Source organism: Nerophis ophidion, linkage group LG08 (genome assembly GCF_033978795.1).
Source record: "Nerophis ophidion isolate RoL-2023_Sa linkage group LG08, RoL_Noph_v1.0, whole genome shotgun sequence".
NCBI classification, from domain to species: domain Eukaryota; kingdom Metazoa; phylum Chordata; class Actinopteri; order Syngnathiformes; family Syngnathidae; genus Nerophis; species Nerophis ophidion.
In genome coordinates this window covers 59,087,956-59,109,747 of record NC_084618.1, presented here as the reverse complement: position 1 = coordinate 59,109,747, position 21,792 = coordinate 59,087,956, and the positions used below count along the sequence as shown (strand labels likewise).

The following is a 21,792-nucleotide window of genomic DNA, read 5'->3' as shown; positions in this document are numbered from 1 at the left end:
ATTGAATTCTGAGTTAATGATTATTTGCACACAAAAAAATAAGTTTTTCAGTTCAAACATTAAATATCTTGTCTTTACAGTCTATTTAATTGAATATAAGTTGAGAAGCATTTGCAAATCATTGTATTCTGTTTTTATTTATGAATCACGCAACATGCCAACTTCACTGGTTTTTGGTTGTGTATGTATTTGCTATTACAGTAAATGTCACACAGTTTACTAATGACGGTCCAGATGAAATTATTACATTTGTTAGTACCAGGATGTCCAATTACGATTAATTCTATACACGGTCCCCTTTCCACTGTGATGGCACTCACGGGAAAATAATGTGCAGTTAGATTTTTGATAATTAATAGTGGCATTATGGTTCTTTTATCCTCATCTCAATTGATGTTTGCAAGTGTCTCAATTGAAGCGATCAGAAAAGACATGATAGTTTTCTGGAAGTTTATGTTATCATGTGTGGTTTACTCTGCATCCAAACTTCAAGTGCAATATAATATTTCACCTTTCAGGGGCGCTGGACTTATTGCAGCCTCAGAAGAGGCGTGTAGGAGCAAAAGTCGAATCCGCAGAAGGTCAGAATTTAAGAACATTTAAGCGTTGCGGCACCCAGAATGAGCATCTTGGGTGAGGGCGCACAGTGACTGACTTATGTCGAGGGAAAGAATTTGTGCAATCACACACCTTTTTTTAAAATAAGACCCATATAGTGTAGAGAAGATAATCTATTTGCGGTATGTATTCATACGTGAGAAAATGTACATAAAAAAAGTTATGCAAACTGAGAACTTCTTGCATGCAGGCCTCTTGTTTGTTACAGTTCATTAACTTGCAGCATGGTGTGGCCTCTCTGCAGCCACACTTTGGCTGCATAGAAGGATTCAGCATGTTTAGGAATGGACGCCTCCTCTGCTGCAGGACTTGGCTTGTCTTCCATCCAGTGCAAGAAGGCCTGATGAGGACAGGAACAGAGTAAGTGTTTGGTAGAACATCATGTGATATAAGCTTTAATTACAAACCCCGTTTCCATATGAGTTGGGAAATTGTGTTAGATGTAAATATAAAAGGAATACAATGATTTGCAAATCATTTTCAACCCATATTCAGTCGAATATGCTACAAACACAACATATTTGATGTTCAAACTGATAAACTTTTTTTTTTTTACAAATAATCATTAACTTTAGAATTAGATGCTAGCAACACGTGACAAAGAAGTTGGGAAAGGTGGCAATAAATACTGATGAAGTTGAGGAATGCTCATTAAACACTTACTTTGGAACATCCCACAGGTGTGCAAGCTAATTGGGAACAGGTGGGTGCCATGATTGGGTATAAAAACAGCTTCCCAAAAAATGCTTCATCTTTCACAAGAAAGGATGGGGCGAGGTACACCCCTTTGTCCACAACTGCGTGAGCAAATAGTCAAACAGTTTAAGAAAAACGTTTCTTAAAGTGCAATTGCAAGAAATTTCAACATCTACGGTCCATAATACCATCAAAAGTTTCAGAGAATCTAGAGAAATCACTCCACATAGGCGGCATGGCTGGAAACCAACATTGAATGACCGTGACCTTCGATCTCTCAGACGGCACTGTATCAAAAACCAACATAAATCTCTAAAGGATATTACCACATGGGCTCAGGAACACTTCAGTAAACCAATGTCACTAAATACAGTTTGTCGCTACATCTTTTAAGTGCAAGGTAAAGCTTTACCACACAAAGCGAAAGCCATTTATCAACAACATCCAGAAACGCCGCCGGCTTCTCTCGGCCTGAGATCATCTAAGATGGACTGATGCAAAGTGGTAAAGTGTTCTATGGTCTGACGAGTCCACATTTAAAATTGTTTTTGGAAATATTTGACATTGTGTTATCCGGACCAAAGGGGAAGCGAACCATCCAGACTGTTATTGACGCAAAGTTCAAAAGCCAGCATCTGTGATGGTATGTTGGTGCATTAGTGCCCAAGGCATGGGTAACTTACACATCTGTGAAGGCACCATTAATGCTGAAAGGTACATACAGATTTTGGAACAACATATGCTGCCATCTAAGCGCCTTCTTTTTCATGGACGCCCCTGCTTATTTCAGCAAGACAATGCCAAAGCCACATTCAGCACGTGTAACAACAGCGTGGCTTCGTAAAAAAAGAGTGCGGGTACTTTCTTGGCCCGCCTGCAGTCCAGACCGGTCTCCCATCGAAAATGAGTGGCGCATTATGAAGCGAAAAATAGCGGAGACCCCGGACGGTTGAACGACTAAAGCTCTACATAAACCAGAATGGGAAAGAATTCCACTTTCAAAGCTTTAACAATTAGTTTCCTCAGTTCCCAAAACGTTTATTGAGTGTTTTTAAAAGAAAAGGTGATGTAACACAGTGGTGAACATGCCCTTTCCCAACTACTTTGGCACGTGTTGCAGCCATGAACTTTATGTTAATTATTATTTGCAAAAAAAATACAGAGTATGAGTTTGAACATCAAATATCTTGTCTTTGAAGTGCATTCAATTGAATATGGGTTGAAAAGGATTTGCAAATCATTGTATTCCGTTTATATTTACATCTAACACAATTTCCCAACTCATATGGAAACGGGGTTTGTATAACAGTATATACCATAGTTTTTAAATCAGTATCTCTCTGATAGAGTCAATGATGACAGAACATGACGTGTTTGATACAGCTCATGTATTGGTTCATAATAGGCTGTACTGACTTCCATTCATCCATCCATTTTCTACCGCTTGTCCCTTATGGGGCAGCGGGGGGTGCCGGAGCCTATCCCAGCTGCACACGGGCGGAAGGTGGGGTAAACCCTGGACAAGTCGCCACCTCAAAGTAGGGCCAACACAGACTTATAATGGTATATCTTACTCAAACGATCATCATAATCAAAGGTCATTTGTTTTACATTAGCTATGTTAAACCCCAGAGACACCTGAAGCTTGCATAGGCAAAATGAGGCCGAGATCCAGGGGCCGACGGTGTGACTCTTTCAGGTGGTTGGAGCCCAGCATGACACAGCTGAGCCACTGGGAATGCTTTATTCCAAAACATATCCCTGATATCATGCGTCATCGTCTGGAGAGAAGAAATCATTATATTTGTGCTTTGGAATGAATGAGCGTGAGAGCGTGTTATAGTTTGGGATTTTTTTGGACAACCTTGCAGGATTGGAGCAAGAGACTGCTATGGATGGGAGGAGTCTGATGTCCATCAAAGATGGAGTTGTCCCCCTGCTTTGGTTTGTTCTTCAACATTCCTGCATGACCTATGGTGTAGAGTAGAAGCTGTCATCATTCATGGCAAAGCTAGAAACACCAAATCCTGCAATTATCAGTGAAGTTAACATTTGGCGCCATCAAGTGGTATTACAAGCACATTACACAAATATGCATGCTGGGCTAACGTGAGACAACACTCTTTGCATAGGCGTCAATATTTGTTTATTATGCTTGGCTGGTAACCAGTCCAGGGCGTACCCAGATGATCCCCTTGTAACTATAATGAGGACAAAGACAAGATAAATAGTGCACTGATGGCTGGAAAATGCATGTGTGCCTAATCTTGTGACATTACTCAGTGGCCTAGTGTCTGCCTGAGATCGGTAGGTTGAGAGTTCCAACTCCGGCCGAGTCACACCAAAGACTATAAAAATGGGACCCATTACCTCCCTGCTTGGCACTCAGCATCAAGGGTTGGAATTGGGGGTTAAATCAACAAAATTATTCCCAGTCGCGGTACCGCTGCTGCTCACTGCTCCTCTCACCTCCCAGGGGGTGATCAAGGGGAGAGGACAAAAGCAGAGGACACATTTTACCACATCTAGTGTGTGTATGAGAATCATTGGTACTTTAACTTTTAATTTTAGGAATGGAATTTATGGCTATGGAGCTGGATGAGGAGTTTTTCCTTTCAAAGAACCATTCAAACGATTGGCTCTAGTTGTTAGAGTTTTGTTTGTTTGTTTGTTTGTTTTATCAAGTAAACAATCACTGGTAACAATTACAGTTGCGCCTCGCTACACTGTGCTTTGAATATTGCAGCTTCACCACGTCGCAGATTTTTGGGGATTTATAGTTTTTAAAATCATATTCTACATGTTTGTCCTAAATTAGCAATTTCCAAGTATTACAATGGCTAAATAAACTTAAAGCATCAATAATACAGTGGTATTGGCAAATAAAGGAGATCAAACCAATCAGAGTAGGCTTGTCACGACCCGGGCGCAACCCAGTGCGGACCTTCAAGAGCACTGGGGTGCTCAATCAGCAATCTACACACCTGTCGCTGATGAGCTGCCGTGCCTTCTTAAACCAGTGCAAACCTGCGTTACCAGGCCAGAGCGTAGCAACCTGTTCCCGTACAGTAAGCGACTCGTCTCAAGCTACACGCTCGCTCTCTCTCTGTTATTTCTTCTCCTGTGTCGTGTCTTCCAGCAGCATTCCTCCGTCCCCTGGTTACGAGCTGTGTGTCTTGTCTACCCGTGTTCCCCTCTGGTTGTCTGGCTGCCCATCTTGGATCTCGACCTCCCACCTGGAGACAGACTTTTGACGCGTATCTATTGCTCCCGACTTTCTGCCTGTTCTCTGGACCTTCGAGCCAGCCTTGCCCCTCTGCGACTTCCGCACCTCACTCAACACTACCGACAACACACTACACCTAATATCTACACATAGTCACACACCACACCCATTTTGGATTAGTTCTCGCACTCCATTTCTTATTCATATATATATATTGTGCCTATATATAAATAAACATAGAGCTAAACGATGTCCCTGCTGTCTGTGCCGTTTTCTTCCCCTGTACAAACGTAACAAGGCTGTTCAGTATCGTGGCTAATGATTGGCTCAGCCTCAGGTAGCTTTACTATATTGGATTAAAATAGTGTGAATGTGACTAAGGAGTGTTATGTCATGTCTAGATGGCTCTAATGTTATGATCTAGCTATGAAACTATTTGATTTATAATGATTGTTTCCTACTTTAAGGACATGTATTTATCGTGTAATATCCGGAACCAATTAGTAGCAATAAACGAGGTACGACTGTTTAAGATCTAAATGGTAAATGGGTTATACTTGTATATCGCTTTCCTACCTTCAAGGTACTCAAAGCGCTTTGACACTATTTCCACATTCACCCATTCACACACACATTCACACAATGATGGGAGCTGCCATGCAAGGCCCTAACCATGACACATCAGGAGCAAGGGTGAAGTGTCTTGTTTAAGGACACAACGGACATGACAAGGTTGGTAGAAAGTGAGTTTCGGACCAGGAAACCTCAGGTTGCTGGCACGGCCACTCTTCCAGCCGCACCACGCCGTCCCCATCTAAATCAGAATCATTTGCATTTAAACCAATATTAATATATTGGTGGGAATTATTCTGAGATATTGATTATAATCTTATTTTTGTTGTGTTTTTATTGTAAATATCCCATAAAGTGGTTACCACATCCCCACGTTTTGACAATGACGTCAATATTTAATGTTTTTAATTGTAGCACAGAGCGTTTCAATACAGACAAAATACACAAATAATAAGTAAGAATAAAATGTATTTATGTATGTAAAAAGTCTGAATAAAACTAGAAGGAAAAATTAGGACATAGTAAAAATGTTCATACCCTATCTGGTGTGTGTACGCTTGACTTACCTACATATCCTCAAACAATTAACCAGAAAATGAATCAAAATGTTGTTTAATTCGACTCTGACTCATTTTCTAGTCCGTTCGCAAACAAATTCACAAGCTCACAACTACAAATCAGTTCTCATTGATCATTTAAAAGAGCCATTCATTGACGAACATCCTATATTTCTAAACTACCTCCAAGAGGGATTTTAAGCAACATAAGCAATGTATGACTTGGCAAAACCTAAACCTTATTATGAGAAGCTTCTCCAAAGACAAAATTCCAGGAGTCTTCAGGGTAGAGGTCAATCACTGTGATTTCAGCAATACAGAATGTATCCTCTGGTTTTCTGTTCCACAGAAATAGCAGGTCGTCACTTACAAGAGGAACTAGCAACAACTGTTAGTCAAATCTATGTATATTCTGGATAGTCAACTTAAATGTTTTGGGCCTCACATTTCCAGAAAGCGAAGGACTTCTCCTGCCTCTATTAGTCTTATTTTGTGTATTCCGAGGAACCAGCGTCCTCTATAGTAGACATTTGATATGTGTCAGTTTATTCTGTCAAAAGTTACAGGAGCGCTTTGCTGTTTTTAGGGATGTGGAGAGACGGAGCCGACAGCGGGGTAGGACAACCGGCGGTCCTACTCAGGTTGGCGGCCAGGGGGCGGAGTGTGCGGCGGAGCGGAGAGGTGGGGTTCGCTTGGAGCGATGCTGCGGAAATCCGAGTCAGGTGCGTAGATCACACACCTGCTCTCAATCCCTGCATCTTCTCCTGCAGCATAAAAGGGGAGAAGGAGGAGCGATCGGGGCAGAAGGAGTAGGAGAACCAGCAACAGAACCTGAAGACCGAGAACGCCCGAGAAGGATCAGAGGCGCTGAAAAGCGATCCGAGCAAAAGACGAAAGCTTTATTGAAAAATAAAACAAGAGTGAAACCTGCTCAGCGATGTCTGTCCCCAATGCTCCATGCAACCCACACGATGACGGCATGAAGCCATTCACAAGGGACTTTCTTCAAAAAAGCTAGTCAAAGATCATCTCCATGACAGAACTTTTCAGAATCAGTTGCAAAAATGTGAGTCTCTCACAATTTTTTTTAACTGAACATGCGTACCACCAGTTGAATAGCCCAAATGATGAAAAAGAGAGGTCCCAAAATGGAACGTTAGGGAACACTACTAGTAAATTTTATGACGTTTAACAAGTGCCTACTGCTTTCAAAATAAAACATTGCAAAAAAATATTGTGCAACTGCCAAAAAGGAAGGGACTTAAAAGGGGAAATGCCCTTTTTGTTTGCCTATCGTTCACAATCATTATGAAGGACATGACGATTTTTTCTTTTGTGTGTGTGCTTTCTACCTCTTGAATAAACGTAAATAAAAGTCCACTTACAACGGAGCCAATAGAAAGTACTCAATTCTGCCTATAAAACCAAATTAAAGAACCACTGAGTTATGGTAATCACAAGTTTGGACCTCAGTGTTTGCTGGCAAGGTAAAATGTCAATGCAAAGATCTGCTATTGTGTTTACAGTGTGCTTATTACTCTAGATCAGTGGTTCTCAAATGGGGGTACGCGTACCCCTGGGGGTACTTGAAGGTATGCCAAGGGGTACGTGAGATTTTTTTTTAAATATTCTCAAAATAGCAACAATTCAAAAATCCTTTATAAATATATTTATTGAATAATACTTCAACAAAATATGAATGAACAAGTTCATAAAATGTGAAAAGAAATACAGCAATGCAATATTCAGTGTTGACAGCTAGATTTTTTTGTGGACATGTTCCATAAATATTGATGTTAAAGATGTATTTTTTGGTGAAGAAATGTTTAGAATTAAGTTATTGACTCCAGATGGATCTCTATTACAATCCCCAAAGAGGTCACTTTAAGTTGATGATTACTTCTATGTGTAGAAATCTTTATTTATAATTGAATCACTTGTTTATTTTTCAACAAGTTTTTAGTTATTTTATATCTTTTTTTTCAAATAGTTCAAGAAAGACCACTACAAATGAGCAATATTTTGCACTGTTACACAATTTAATAAATTAGAAACTGATGACATAGTGCTGTATTTTGCTTCTTTATCTCTTTTTTTCAACCAAAAATGCTTTGCCCTGATTAGGGGGTACTTGAATTAAAAAATTGTTCACAGGGGGTACATCACTGAAAAAAGGTTGAGAACCACTGCTCTAGACAACAGGAGCACTCTATTGTTTTTAGAAATGTGCTTCCAAAATATTTGTCTCCAAAGTTTTGAAATTAATTCATAGGTCAGTATGGTGTCATTTCCGGGCCAAATATAGCCCCCTGTCCGCCCGTTGAATAGGGCGTATTTAGATGTTATGATGCGTGGGTTTGCTATGGATACTCCGGCTTCCTCCCACCTCCAAAGACATGCACCTGGGGATAGGTTGATTGACAACATTAAATTGGCCCTAGTGTGTGAATGTTGTCTGTCTATTTGTGTTGGCCCTGTGATGAGGTGGCAACTTGTCCTGGCTGTACCCTGCCTTACGCCCGAATGCAGCTGAGATAGGCTCCAGCACCCCCCACAACCCGAAAGGGACAAGCAGTAGAAAATGGATGTATGGATTGGGTATACTATACAGTATACCCACTTACGAATGGGCAGCTGAAGGTTGTGTGTGCTGCGGTTAATCCTGAAAGAGCAGCCTGTTTGAGCAACAGAGACGGCTGGTAACAAACGGACAGGCAGCCCATAGAAGAAAGCTTGGCAGTGTTCTCTCAGGCATTCTACAGACTGCTCTGTTTGGGCTCCCGCGTCACCAAAGAAACCTACAGACAAACACTATGCTCAGTTTAGGGATGACAAATACTGAGCTGTGTGTAAAAACCACAACTGTATACATGTGGTAGCCATTTGTGTTATTAATATTTTTGTAGTCCTGCCTATATTAGGTAAATTGATTATTGGTTGTTTGATGAATACTTGGGCCTACTGTACTACTTCACTTTGGTGAATACTTCAGTGAAAACAACTAACCTACGTTCTGAATAAAAATAGTACCACAACTTGCATTGGGGGTCTTCCAGCGAGGGTCACAGAGGAATCTCTCAAAAGTCTTGAAGCTCCTCTGGGTGGGAGGGGATCCAGTCTGAGTCTCACTGCAATGGGCTGGAAACGAGAACCAGGCTGCCCTGGGTGGATTCTTTCGTCTAAAAGATGTTTTTCTTCATCACTTTACTTGTTGTAAATCTTTACTAAATCCTTACAAGTCAAGAACAAAGGCTGCTTAAAGAGTCTTCACAGAGTGGTTTATTACCTTCATCCATCATCAACAACAACATGGACTACAGGGACGAGGTGAAACATCTGGTTGATTGGTGCAGAACCAACAACTTGGTCCTGAACGTTGACAAGACCAAGAAGATCATCGTCGACTTCAGGAGGCACCAGTCCAGCCACACTCCACTCTTCATCAACGGCACAGCGGTGGAGATCTTAAGCAGCACCGAGTTCCTGAGGGTGCAGATAACTGACGATATGACCTGGTCCCTACACACCGGAGCTCTTGTAAAAAGAGCTCAGCAACGCATGCACTTTTTTGCGTCGGATGAAAAGAGCACAGCTCCCTACCCCCATTCTCACTACATTCTTCAGAGGCACTATTGAGAGCCTACTGACCAACTGCATCTCTGTCTGGGCTGGAGCCTGCAGTGCCTCAGACTGGAAGTCTCTGCAGAGAGTGCTGAGGATGGCGGAAAAGGTCATCAGGACTACTCTTCCTCCAATCCAGGAAATCGAAAAAAAGCCGCTGCCTGACCAGGGCTCAGAAAATCTGCAGAAATTCCTCCCACCCCCACCAAGGACTGTTTTCACTGCTGGACTTTAGAAAGATGTTCCGCAGCCTCCGCAGCAGAACCTCCAGGTTCTGTTACAGCTTCTTCCCTCAGGCCATAAGACTCTTGAATGCAGTAGAATAATCCCCACAATTCCCCCCCAAAAACAGATTAACTCGCTGAAATATGAAGACAATATAACATACATCCATAAACGTGGATGCATAATAATAATGATAGTAAAACTTTCTATTTGGTATAGCGCTTTCCAGGGTACTCAAAGACGCTTTACAGGATAAAAAAATAAAATATAAAACAGTTCAAATTAATAATATAAAATACAGGATATATAAAAGCAGTACACTGTAAAATACATTATAATACTGGACATTTACAACACACAGGACATTAAAGAACACAGAACACTAATCACTGGTTAAAAGCAAATCCTTATAGGTGTGTTTTGAGAAGGCTTTTGAAAGTGGGAAGGTCTGAACAGTCACGGATGGGTTTGGGAAGATCGTTCCTGGAGGTGGGAGCAGCGATGGAGAAGGCTCTATCACCCCAGGTCCGGAGCTTGGTTCTGAGTGGTGGGGAGAGGAGGTTGGCATCAGAGGAGCGGAGGCTGCGTGAAGGGGTATGGCGGTGAAGCAGGTTGGTGAGGTAGCAAGGGGCCTGGTTGTGGAGGGATTTGTGGGTGAGGAGGAGGATTTTAAAGTGGATCCGGTGTGGAACGGGGAGCCAGTGGAGTTTCTGAAGGACTGGGGTGATGTGCTCACGGGAAGTGGTGTGGGTGAGCAGGCGGGCGGCAGAGTTTTGAATGTATTGGAGTTTATTGAGAATTTTGCAAGACGAGCCGTAGAGGATGCTGTTACAATAGTCAAGTCCGGAGGTGATAAAGGCATGGATAAGGGTTTCAGGGGCAGAGAAGGAGAGGGATGGACGGAGACGGGCAGTATTTTTAAGGTGGAAGAAAGCAGTTCTTGTAATGTGGTTGACATGGTTTTCAAAGGGGAGGTTATTGTCCAGAATGACTCCGAGGTTGCGGATGTAAGTGGATGGGGACAGAGTGGAGTTCTCGACAGAGAGTTGGAAGTTGTGAGCAGTTTTGGTGAGGGATTTGGGGCCAATCATGAGCATGTCAGATTTGATACAGTTGAGTTTGAGGAAGTTGGAGTGCATCCATGATTTGATTTCAGTGAGGCAGTCACTGAGCATGTATAGATAGATAGATAGATAGATAGATAGATGGATAGATAGATAGATAGATAGATAGATAGATAGTACTTTATTGATTCCTTCAGGAGAGTTCCTTCAGGAAAATTAAAATTCCAGCAGCAGTGTACAGAGCTGAGATCAATTTAAAAAAAAGTAAAAAGTAAATAATGGGGGTTTAAAAGGAAACAAAATAGAGAAATATGACAAAAAGAATAAAAACAATGGGAATAACAATATAACAGTAAAATAAGAATATAACAAGACAAAGTAGGCGGTAGTGACCATGTTACGAAAACGTATTGCACTGTTAATGTTTTGCATCCCCTGTCATCCTAATACCCCCGTCCCCGTATAAAAGTGCAATATATTTATCTGTACAGTAATTTATGTATTTACATCTGCACCTTATTGCTCTTTTATACGGAGCGCCTAAAGCAGGGGTCTCAGACATGCGGCCCGCGTGACGTCATTTTGCGGCCCTCACCTTGATATGAAAGTTTAATGTTAGTGCGGCCCGCAAGTTTTATATGAATGCCGCTTGACAGTGTTGTGTTATTTGGGTCCAAAATGGCTCTTTCAACGTTCTGGGTTGCCTACCGCTGCATTGGTGGAAAAGCGGCAAATGAATGAAAGTGACAGAAACGTTGCCATGGAGACGAGGGTTTTCTTACATGCCTGGCTGCAGTCACACCATGATACCTGTCCGTCAGTAATTACAGTCCCCAATAACCTGGACCAATTCAAACCGTTATTTGCTTTTTTTATTGCTTAATTTGCATTGCCTCACACGATGAACACTACATACATTTCTATATGACGCCGGGAGCCGTCACTTTTTTGCGCTTGCTATCCCGGTACTTTCCCGGCTATTATTCGCTGACCGCCCTGTTGCTGTAGGGAGGAAAAGCAGAACGACAAACATTGCGGAAATAACATCGTTCTCCGCGAATCAGCTACTTTAAAATATACTCCACAACCCCAAACATGTCTTTTTCAAAGCCTGCAGTGAAGAGAAAAGTTTAGTGATGAGCAAAGACAATTCCAGGAAAATTTGGGGATGCAATATTTCTTTGTTAAGCACAGGGGCACCCCAACGTGTCTTATTTGCACAGAGAAAGTTGCGGTGCACAAGGAATACAATCTGAAATGTCATCATTATACAACTAGACATGCTAACGAGTATGCAACATTTTTTAAAGAAATCTTTTCTTGCGGCCCAGCCTCACCCAGACTCTGCATCCAGTGGCCCCCAGGTGAATTGAGTTTGAGACCCCTGCCCTAAAGGGACATGGAGGGGAAAAAATGTTTTGCGCGATCTCGCAATGCTTTTTGCGATATCTCGCAAAAGCTGTTTTTCCTATGTCAGTGAACCGTAAGTAAAACAGACACAGCGATGGTGAACCGGAAGTAAAACAGACACAGCGATGGTGAACTGGAAGTGAAACAGACAAAGCGATGGAGGAGCCTACCCATCATCCGTGGGAAAAGTTTATTGATTTCTATTTTAGTATTGGCCTAACATATAAAGACATCAAATCGTATTATGGTCCCACAATAGAGCACAGATGATGGGTAGGCTGCCGCATGCTCCCGCTCCTCCATCGCTCTGTCTGTTTCACTTCCTGTTCACTGACATAGGAAAAAAACCTAAAGGAAAAAAGTTTTGCGAGATCCTGCAAAACATCCATGTCCCTTTAGGGGCTCCGTATTTTTATCCTGCACTACAACAAGCAAATGTAACAAAATGTAGTTCTTATCTGTACTGTAAAGTTCAAATTTGAATGACAATAAAAGGAAGTCTAAGTCTAAGGAAGACAAGCCTCCCAGCGGAAAGTCCACTTTCTGAGGGTGCTGAGGAAGAACAAACTGGAGAGGCAGCTGATGGTGACCTTCCATCGCTCGGCTGTCGAGAGCCTGGTGACGTATTGCATAACAGTGTGGTACGCCAGCTGCACTGAAGCAGACAAAGAGACAATTCAGAGAGTCATAAAGTCTGCACAAAATATCATTGTCTGGCCTCTCCACTCCCTGAAGGATATACACAACTCCCGTTGCCTCAACAGAGGAAAAAACATTAGCAAGAACAGTACACACCCTGGCTTCCACCTGTTCGACCTGCTACAATCGGGCAGGCGCTGTAGGTGCATCAGAGCCAGAACAAACAGGCTCGGAGACAGCTTCTTTCTCAGAGCTGTCATCATCTTAAACACTAACTTACAATAAATAATTCACCCCTATACAATATCCTACCCTAATACCCTACTGTGCAATATTACCAATTGAGTGCAATACATCCGACACTGATTGTTATCACTCCGGTACTTTTGTCTTGTTCTGTATATTGTACAGTATTTTGTATATTGTACAGAATTGCTTATTATTTTAATTGGATAGTAGTGTATTTATTTCAATTCTTATTTTTATTTTTATTACTTCTTGTGTAATTTATTTTTATCCCATATTTGTTCCCACTACCGCACCTTAAATTGGAGTCATTAATCTAGTTACATGCAAATATCATGACAATAAAGTCCATTCTATTCTATTCTATTCTTTTCCATCCATCCATTTTCTACCACTTGTCCCGTTCGGCGTCGCGGGCTCAGCTGCATTCGGGCGGAAGGCGAGGTACACCCTGGACAAGTCGCCACAGGGCCAACACAAATAGACAGACAACATTCACACTCACATTCACACACTAGAATATTTCATCTGAGAAAAATGTGTTGTAAAAATGTTAGGGTTTTTTTAATTGTAAAAGACAAAAAAATTATCATTTCTAGCGTTTGCCCCTTTTGGGGTCCGGGGGGGGGGGGAGCCTATCGCCGCTACATTCGGGCGGAAAGCGGTGTACACCCTGGACAAGTCGCTCCTCATTGCAGGGCCAACACAGATAGACAGACAACATTCACACTCGTGTTTACACACTAGGGCCAATTTAGTGTTGTCAATCAACCTATCCCCAGGTACATGTCTTTGGAGGTGGGAGGAAGCCCAGGATTGAACCCTTGACTGCTCAAGACCTTCGTATTGTGAGGCAGATGCACTAACCTCTGTTCAATCGTGCTGCCCTGTGTGTGTGTGTGTGTGTGTGTGTGTGTGTGTGTATATATATATATATATATACATATATATATATATATATTAGGGCTGGGCAACGATTAAAAATTTTAATCAAAGTTAATCGCACTATTTCTCCGATTAATCGCGATTAACTGTATTGTATACGCAAAGCCTAATAATGAATTCAAAAGTAGTGTGTAGTGCACCTGTATTGGAATATTCTCCGACATGAACAAAAGCGCCCAAAAATTTGTTGTGCAAACACAATTTAAATCAGTCCTTGTTAAACAGTAGCAGTTAAACAGCATATTTTATGAAAACCAACTCAAAAAATTTAAATACAAACATTTAAGCTTATGCCACTGCCAGGGTATTTAAGTTATCCTGTTTGTTATGGAAAATAAATATAATCTACATACAAATCTCTGAGCCACAATCATAACATCTGAACGGGCAATTTCTGAGGTAACAGCAGAAACATTTTTTTTTATCAGGGATCTTATGTTTAAAAAACCTATATTATAGGTAGTGGGCTGTTTTAGGGAATTTTTGATCAAATTATCTGTAGTAGCAATATTAATAATGTTGTGTTTATTCTGCGTAGTGCACTTAAAATAATTATGACCATATCTAGGAATTGATATGATGGGAATTTTCCGATTGTTTGCTTGGTGCTTTGATAAATTTAACGCATCATATACATGGTACTATATTGTGATGTTATGAGCCGGGGAAATAACGAAGTACCCTACCCAGCATGCAACAGGAGTGACGAGCATGCGCGGTAGCCCGGTAAAGGTTGTGTGTTGCCATGACGGCATCTTGTATGTTGTGATATGCGCGCTCTGAAAGCAAACGTTAAGAACTCAGCCAACACTCCTCGTCTGCATTATTGATAAATAGACAGACAACACATATTCTCCGCTGCTTCACAGGCCCCTGGATGTAGCCGGCAAAGTATTCCCATGCTAGCTAGCCGGTCTAGCAAGCACGCGTCATTCAGTCCAAAACGGCCCGATCTATCCACATTCAGAATTGTCTGGCGGTCGTAAGTGATCCCGGAGTGACCACGCTGTAAGCCAGCCATGAAATTTGCAGAATTGTCCGGTATTTTTGCCAAATGTTCCATCTTTACCAAGAGCTCCTTGATGCCGAAGCCCGTCCGGGCGACGCCATCTTGTTAAGACAAGGCGTTAACAAAATAAAAGCATGTAAACTTACGCAAATACGCGTTAAAATAAACTCGTAATTAATGCATTAATTTGCCCACCCCTAATATATATATATATATATGTTTCCTCCTCTCCCAGCTTGCTAGCCTCAACCTGAACCTTGGTATTTACCGTGATGATGGACTGGCAGTGTGCCGCGCCTCGCCAAGGAGCAGCGAGAACACCAAGAAGCGCATATGCCAAATCTTCAAAGAAAACGGCCTACGGATCACGATTGAAGCCAACAAGCAAACCGTCAACTTCCTCGACGTCACTTTCAACCTGAGAAATAACAGCTACCAACCATTCACGAAACCCAACACAACACTCCAATACGTGCACCACGACAGCAACCACCCACCCACCACCACGAAAAGAATACCTACCGGAATTAATAAAAGGCTATCGATGCTGTCATCCAGCAAAGCTGAATTCGACCAAGCAACCCCCCCGTACCAGAAAGCACTTGATGAAAGCGGATACAACTTCACCCTCACCTATGAACCCACCCCAGGAAACCAACCAAAAAAGAGCAGAAAACGAAACAACATCATCTGGTACAATCCGCCATTCAGCAAAGACGTCTCAACCAACATCGGCCGCAAGTTCCTCACTCTGATCGACAAACACTTCCCCAAAGGCAACACTCTAAGAAAAATATTCAACAAGAACAACATTAAATTGAGCTACAGCTGTATGAATAACATGCAACAAATCATTTCAAACCACAACAAAGCAATTGCAAAAGGACTGCCTACCCCCAGACTAAACGACTCTGAAACCAATAATGAATGTAACTGTCGCAAGAAACCTGATTGCCCTCTCAACGGAAGGTGCTTACAGACATCAGTCGTTTACCAAGCAAAGGTAATACGCAAGGACATTAACACATCCGACACGTACGTAGGATTAACCGAAGGAGCGTTCAAAACAAGATGGAATAATCACAACGCCTCCTTTAGAAACCAGACTTTGCAGAATTCTACAGAACTCAGCAAACACATTTGGAACCTCAAAGACAATAATGTTGAATATTCAATAACATGGCAAATTCTTGCATCCAGCACACCTTACAACAGTGGTAATAAAAGATGCAACCTATGCTTAAAAGAGAAACTGTTTATTATATATCATCCAGATCTATCATCCCTCAACAAGCGCAGTGAAATCATTTCAGCATGCCGCCATAGACGGAAACACCTCCTAGGTAACACATGAGCCAATCACCACACCCTACGCCTGCTTGTACCCACCCACTCTGTGCTCTATATAAACCATTGTATGTGAATGCTTCCATTAAAATCTCCTGATGATTGAGGGAACCCCTCATGAAACAGATCTGTAGAGATGAAGTAGTCTTGTGATTTTTCCCACACCTACATATATATATATATATACATATATACATATATATATATATATGTACATATATATATAAATATGTACATATATAAATATATATATGTGTATATATATATGTATATATATATATATATATATATATATATATACATATATATTTATATATATTAGGGGTGTGGGAAAAAATCGATTCGAATACGAATCGCGATTCTCACGTTGTGCGATTCAGAATTGATTCTCATTTTCTAAAAAATCTATTTTTTATTTATTTATTTATTTTTTATCAATCCAACAAAACAATACACAGCAATAACATAACAATACAATCCAATTCCAAAACCAAACCTGACCCAGCAACACTCAGAACTGCAATAAACAGAGCAATTGAGAGGAGACACAAACACGACACAGAACAAACCAAAAGTAGTGAAACAAAAATGAATATTATCAACAACAGTATGCGATGAGGTGGAGACTTGTTCAGGGTGTACACTGCCTTTCGACCGATTGTAGCTGAGATAGGCACCAGCGCCCCCCGCGACCCTAGAAGGGAATAAGTGGCAGGAAAAGAAAAAAAAACTATGCTATGTATGACTATGGCAGTCATACATAGCAGTCATGGCGTTTTGTTTTATTATTTTAGTGTCAAAGCTTTCCTACCTTTGAAACATGGCACCGTGAGGAAATAATTGATTCACAAAAGAAACCGTGAAATAAAAGACAAAAAAAAAAAAAAATTCAAGGTCTCCGCAGCTGCTTTGAAATTACTTTGATACTTCCGCCTACTGCCGTGTGACGTCACCACAACAGAGGGGCGGAGCTACGAGTGACATCAAGGAAACGTTTCCAACTCGCAGTCGTTACCAAAGCTAAAGTGTCGCCTGTGCAGCTCGACAACTTGAATATTCCTGTGTTCATTTTTTTTTTGTCTTTGTTTTTTTTGGGAGGGGGGTAGTGTTGACAGATTGACGTGTTCGGTTTTTATGCCGACACCCTTTTTTTTTCAGCAAAGCGGGCGGAATACGACAGCGGAAGAACTTAGTCACAGTGCGGGCAGTTAGCTGTGACTGTTAGCTCGGCTGTCATGTCGACACTTGCTCGGGATTCTCACTGCCTAAGTGCGGCTTTTTAGGCGGACTGCCGGCCACAAGTACCGCGGACTCTTTTTTTTCTATTGGAACAAACTGTCCATTGAGCTGGGCTGCTGCTCCCCGGCGAGCACACTAACAAACACGCGAAATGAGAGGTCTTACGTCTTAACTATTACTCCCTGCGTTATGGTAGGTGGAGCTGTAGCCGAGCTTTGACGTTTAAATCCCACCTTTTTCACCAAAACAAAGACATCTACCAAGGTTGCTGCAATATGCTGACAGATAACAGGTAAGCCCATTTTTGTACAGTATTGAATGTGGCAAATATATATATGTATGTTCCTGTCATCATGTAACTATGTTGCTATTTTTGGTTTCTTTTTTCTTTTTAAAGCCTCCACTTATCTCGTCACTTACACACGTTCTCGCCACTAAAAGAAAAATAGCAATACTCCCACCATACTTGCCAACCTTGAGACCTCCCGATTTCGGGAGGTTGGGGGTGGGGCGTGGTGGGGGGTTGAACGGGGGCGTGGTTAAGAGGGAGGAGTATATTTACAGCAAGAAAAGTGCAGATTGGATTTTAACCTATTTAAAACCTGACATCAAAAATATTGTGAGAAATCATTAAGATGATCAGTGTTTCCACAAAGATAAATACCATTAACTATTAATCATAACATAGAGTTAAAGGTAAATTGAGCAAATTGGCTATTTCTGGCAATTTATTTAAAGGCCTACTGAAACCCACTACTACCCACCACGCAGTCTGATAGTTTATATATCAATGATGAAATATTAACATTGCAACACATGCCAATACGTCCTTTTTAGTTTACTATATTGCAATTTTAAATTTCCCGGGAGTTTCTTCTTAAAAACATCACGTAATGATGACGTGTATGCGTGACGTCACGGGCTGTTAGGAAATATGAGCGCTGCACACACACACAGCTAAAAGTCGTCTGCTTTAACGGCATAATTACACAGTGGGAGAGTGGCCGTGCGCAACCCGAGGGTCCCTGGTTCAAATCCCACCTAGTACCAACCTCGTCACGTCCGTTGTGTCCTGAGCAAGACACTTCACCCTTGCTCCTGATTGGTGCTGGTTGGTGCCTTGCATGGGAGCTCCCTCCATCAGTGTGTGAATGTGTGTGTGAATGGGTAAATGTGGAAGTAGTGTCAAAGCGCTTTGAGTACCTTGAAGGTAGAAAAGCGCTATACAAGTACAACCCATTTATCATTATTTATTTATTTTGGAGAACTGTGTTGCTGAATCTTTTGCAATTTGTTCAATTAATATTGGAGAACTCATAGTAGCAAAATGGAGTTGGGAAGCTTTAGCCTTAAGCCACACAAACACTCGGTGATTTTTTGTTTAAAATTCACGGAGTTGAAACTGTACTATGGATCAAAGCGGACATGGATCCCGACCACTTGTCAACCAGCAGGTTTCGGTGAGAAAATTGTGGTTAAAAAGTCGCCACTTACCAGTTATCAGCTGAGCTTGCGCCTCCCGTACAGCTGCCGTCGACTTCCCCGAGACACTGCGCGTCAACACCCGGCTGTGGACGTACACTTCCGTCTATCAGGTACTGTTAAACTCAATGAAACACTAGCAACACAATAGAAAGATAAGGGATTTCCCAGAATTATCCTAGTAAATGTCTCAAAAAACATATGAATCGTCTCAATGCAACGTGATTGCAATCGCATTTTTTTTTTTTTTTTTTTTTTTCTAGTCCGTCGCTATCAATATACTCAAACACAAATTTTTCATCCTCGCTCAAATTAATGGGGAAATTGTCGTTTTCTCGGTCCGAATAGCACTTTTTGTTGGAGGCTCCCATTAAAATCAATGTGAATATATGAGGAGCCATCAACATGTGACGTCATCGTCTGCAACTTCCGGTAGAAGCAGGGCTTTTCTTCAGTTGCGAACTTTGTCGGGGATGTTCTCTACTAAATCCTTTCAGCAACAATATGGCAATATCGCGAAATGATCAAGTATGACACATAGAATGGACCTGCTATCCCCGTTTAAATAACAAAATCAAATTTCAGTAGGCCTTTAAGATGATCAGTGTTTTCACAAAGATAAACATCATTAATTATTAATCATAACATAGAGTTAAAGGTAAATTGAGCAAATTGGCTATTTCTGGCAATTTATTTAAGTGTGTATCAAACTGGTAGCCCTTCGCATTAATCAGTACCCAAGAAGTAGGTCTTGGTTTCAAAATGGTTGGTGACCCCTGTCGTAGATGTTACTGTCACATATGCATGTACAGTAGATGGCGGTATTGTCCTGTTTAAGAATGTCACTAGGGCTGGGCGATATTGCCTTTTATTAATACCGCAATATTTTTAGGCCAAATTGCGATATACGATATATATAACGATATTTTGCCTTAGCCTTGAATGAACACTTGATGCATATAATCACAGCAGTATGATGATTCTATGTGTATACATTAAAACATTCTTTTTCATACTGGACTAATATATGCTACTTTTAAACTTTCATGCAGAGAAGGAAATCTCAACTAAGTCAATTTACCAAAACTGAATTTATTAAAGTTATTTTCAAATGATGCTACATATTAGCAGTAATGTTACTTTTGGTAGCAACGCTTGTGCCCCACACATGACAAATTAAAGTTGTCTATTCGACATATTCCCGCTTGAAGCCGAACCACTGCCAGACGATGGACCCCGTACTGTTTTTATAAGGAATTAATTCTTCCTTCATTTGTGACGAGATTCCCACATTCTTTCTCCGCAACAACCCGCTAGCATCACAGCTAGCGTTAGCCACGCCGCTACCTCTGCTGGGCGAGGGCGTATACGTATGACGTGACAGTGACGTATGAAAGTGCGCCTGCTTGTCTGTGAGGAGACACAGGAGAGAGGAGAGTGTAATGCCCGCAGCTGCGTGAGAACGTCTACTCAAATATTACGATATAGTCATTTTCTATATCGCACAGACACAAACCCGCGATATATATCATATATCGCCCAGCCCAAAGTGTCACAACATTGCTGTTTACGGCAGACGAATTGCTTTACGGTAGACGAAAACGTGACTGCTGTTGTTATGTGTTGTTACTGAGCTGGGAGGACGTTAATGAAACTGCCTAACAATAAACCCACATAAGAAACCAAGAACTTGCCCTCTCATTCTACAGTTATAACGTCATTGGGCAGGCTCGCTGTTTATATTGTGGGAAAGCGGACATGAAAACAGGCTGTCGACATGTCACTCAGGTCCGCATGGAGCTGGAGGGGGCGTGGCCTCCAGCTCCAACCTGAATTTCGGGAAATTTTCGGGAGAAAATTTGTCCCGGGAGGTTTTCGGGAGAGGCGCTGAATTCCGGGAGGGTTGGCAAGTATGACTCAAACAGCATTTTTTTTTTTGCTATACCCAGGAAGCGCCTTAGAAGCAATGACAATGAAGAGACCCAACAGCTGAGTCCTCAGGCCAAGAGGTCAGGAGGTGCCCCCTGCCTGCTTGTGTCAGATTTGGACTCAGAGGTGTGTGAGAATGTACATTCTTACCAATCGGTGTTGGAGTTTTTTTTACGCTACTGTACATATTTTGCAGACAGTGAAAATGGCGTGCATGTTTTATTTACGAGGCTCTCAAAGTGAAAGCCCGTTTCTGTACGTCCCTGTATTTGCAGTCTTCGAGCAGCGACGGGAGCAATGGGACCTGCAGCACAGAGAGAGCACCGGTGGCCACCAGCAGGCCGTGCATACACAGCCAGAGCAACCGCATCCACCAGTACTCCCCCAGCACCAAGCCCAAGGACTCTGCCGTCTCCGCGGAGCACGGTTTCCATGGCGACGGCAGCACTTTCTCCTACGACTCCATCAACAGAGTCCTGAGGGAGGCGCACTTCAGCAGTCTACAGACCAGAGGCCGCCCGGGCTCGACATGACCTTCTTTCCTGGGTCCCTCGCCGAGTCGGCCACTTCGTAACCGCCACCCTTGGGTTCAAAAGAACGGGGAGGTTTACAGAATACTGGCTGTAGAGCTCATTCCCACTATGCCATATATACCATTTGTGAAGACCATAAGCACATTTGCCTTTACATGGCCCAGCCACTGTGGTTTACTGTGCAGTATTGATATGTATGTGTGTGTGTGTGTGTGTGCACGCACCCTGTGCACTTTAAGAAGAGGTATCATTCTCTTAACATGCGTGCATTGATGTGTGGACATGTTCATTGGTGCTAATCACGAGAGAAGTATGATCCAAAGTGCTTGCAAAGTAAATAAAGCATAGCACTTTAATCAAAAACGTGTTTGTATTTTTTCACTTCACATTTTAAAGTCCTGCATGTTTTCGTTACCTGGACTTATTTATAAAC

At 41.9% G+C, this 21,792-nt stretch overlaps 3 protein-coding genes across 4 annotated transcripts; 1 reads left to right on the top strand and 2 right to left on the bottom strand.

Moving 5' to 3' along the window:
• Window positions 1–716: 716 nt before the first annotated feature.
• LOC133558449 (archaemetzincin-2) lies at window positions 717–8,962 on the bottom strand. Its single transcript, XM_061909830.1, is given in 11 exon segments — window positions 717–958; window positions 2,926–2,979; window positions 2,981–3,076; window positions 3,078–3,095; window positions 3,179–3,304; window positions 5,909–6,048; window positions 8,295–8,468; window positions 8,677–8,752; window positions 8,754–8,796; window positions 8,798–8,901; window positions 8,957–8,962. Coding segments are annotated over 11 exon segments (975 nt in total). The 3' UTR covers window positions 717–820.
• Window positions 8,927–17,152, bottom strand: LOC133558054 (uncharacterized). Of its 2 annotated transcripts, none has more exons than XM_061909126.1 (2): window positions 16,988–17,152; window positions 8,927–12,645 (listed from the first exon to the last, which is right to left on the bottom strand). In XM_061909126.1, the coding sequence occupies exon 2, from the start codon at window positions 10,689–10,691 to the stop codon at window positions 9,924–9,926; it is 768 nt and encodes a 255-aa protein (XP_061765110.1). In that variant the 5' UTR covers window positions 10,692–12,645; window positions 16,988–17,152; the 3' UTR covers window positions 8,927–9,923. The 2 variants fall into 2 exon arrangements, with proteins under 2 accessions (XP_061765110.1, XP_061765111.1); XM_061909127.1 differs by having other exon boundaries at window positions 8,927–12,640.
• On the top strand, window positions 17,126–21,722 carry si:dkey-21c1.1 (uncharacterized protein LOC100150256 homolog). Its single transcript, XM_061909128.1, has 3 exons — window positions 17,126–17,707; window positions 20,847–20,952; window positions 21,102–21,722. Exons 1-3 carry the CDS (start codon window positions 17,691–17,693, stop codon window positions 21,357–21,359), a joined length of 381 nt encoding a protein of 126 aa, XP_061765112.1. The 5' UTR covers window positions 17,126–17,690; the 3' UTR covers window positions 21,360–21,722.
• The last annotated feature ends 70 nt before the right edge of the window (window positions 21,723–21,792 follow it).

Bases quoted from the DNA above. Each gene is read 5' to 3' on its own strand.
- LOC133558054 (XM_061909126.1), bottom strand. From the start codon at position 10,691: ATGCTCAGTGACTGCCTCACTGAAATCAAATCATGGATGCACTCCAAC.
- si:dkey-21c1.1 (XM_061909128.1), top strand. The intron at 20,953-21,101 runs GTGTGTGAGAAT...CTGTATTTGCAG, and splicing joins TGTCAGATTTGGACTCAGAG to TCTTCGAGCAGCGACGGGAG.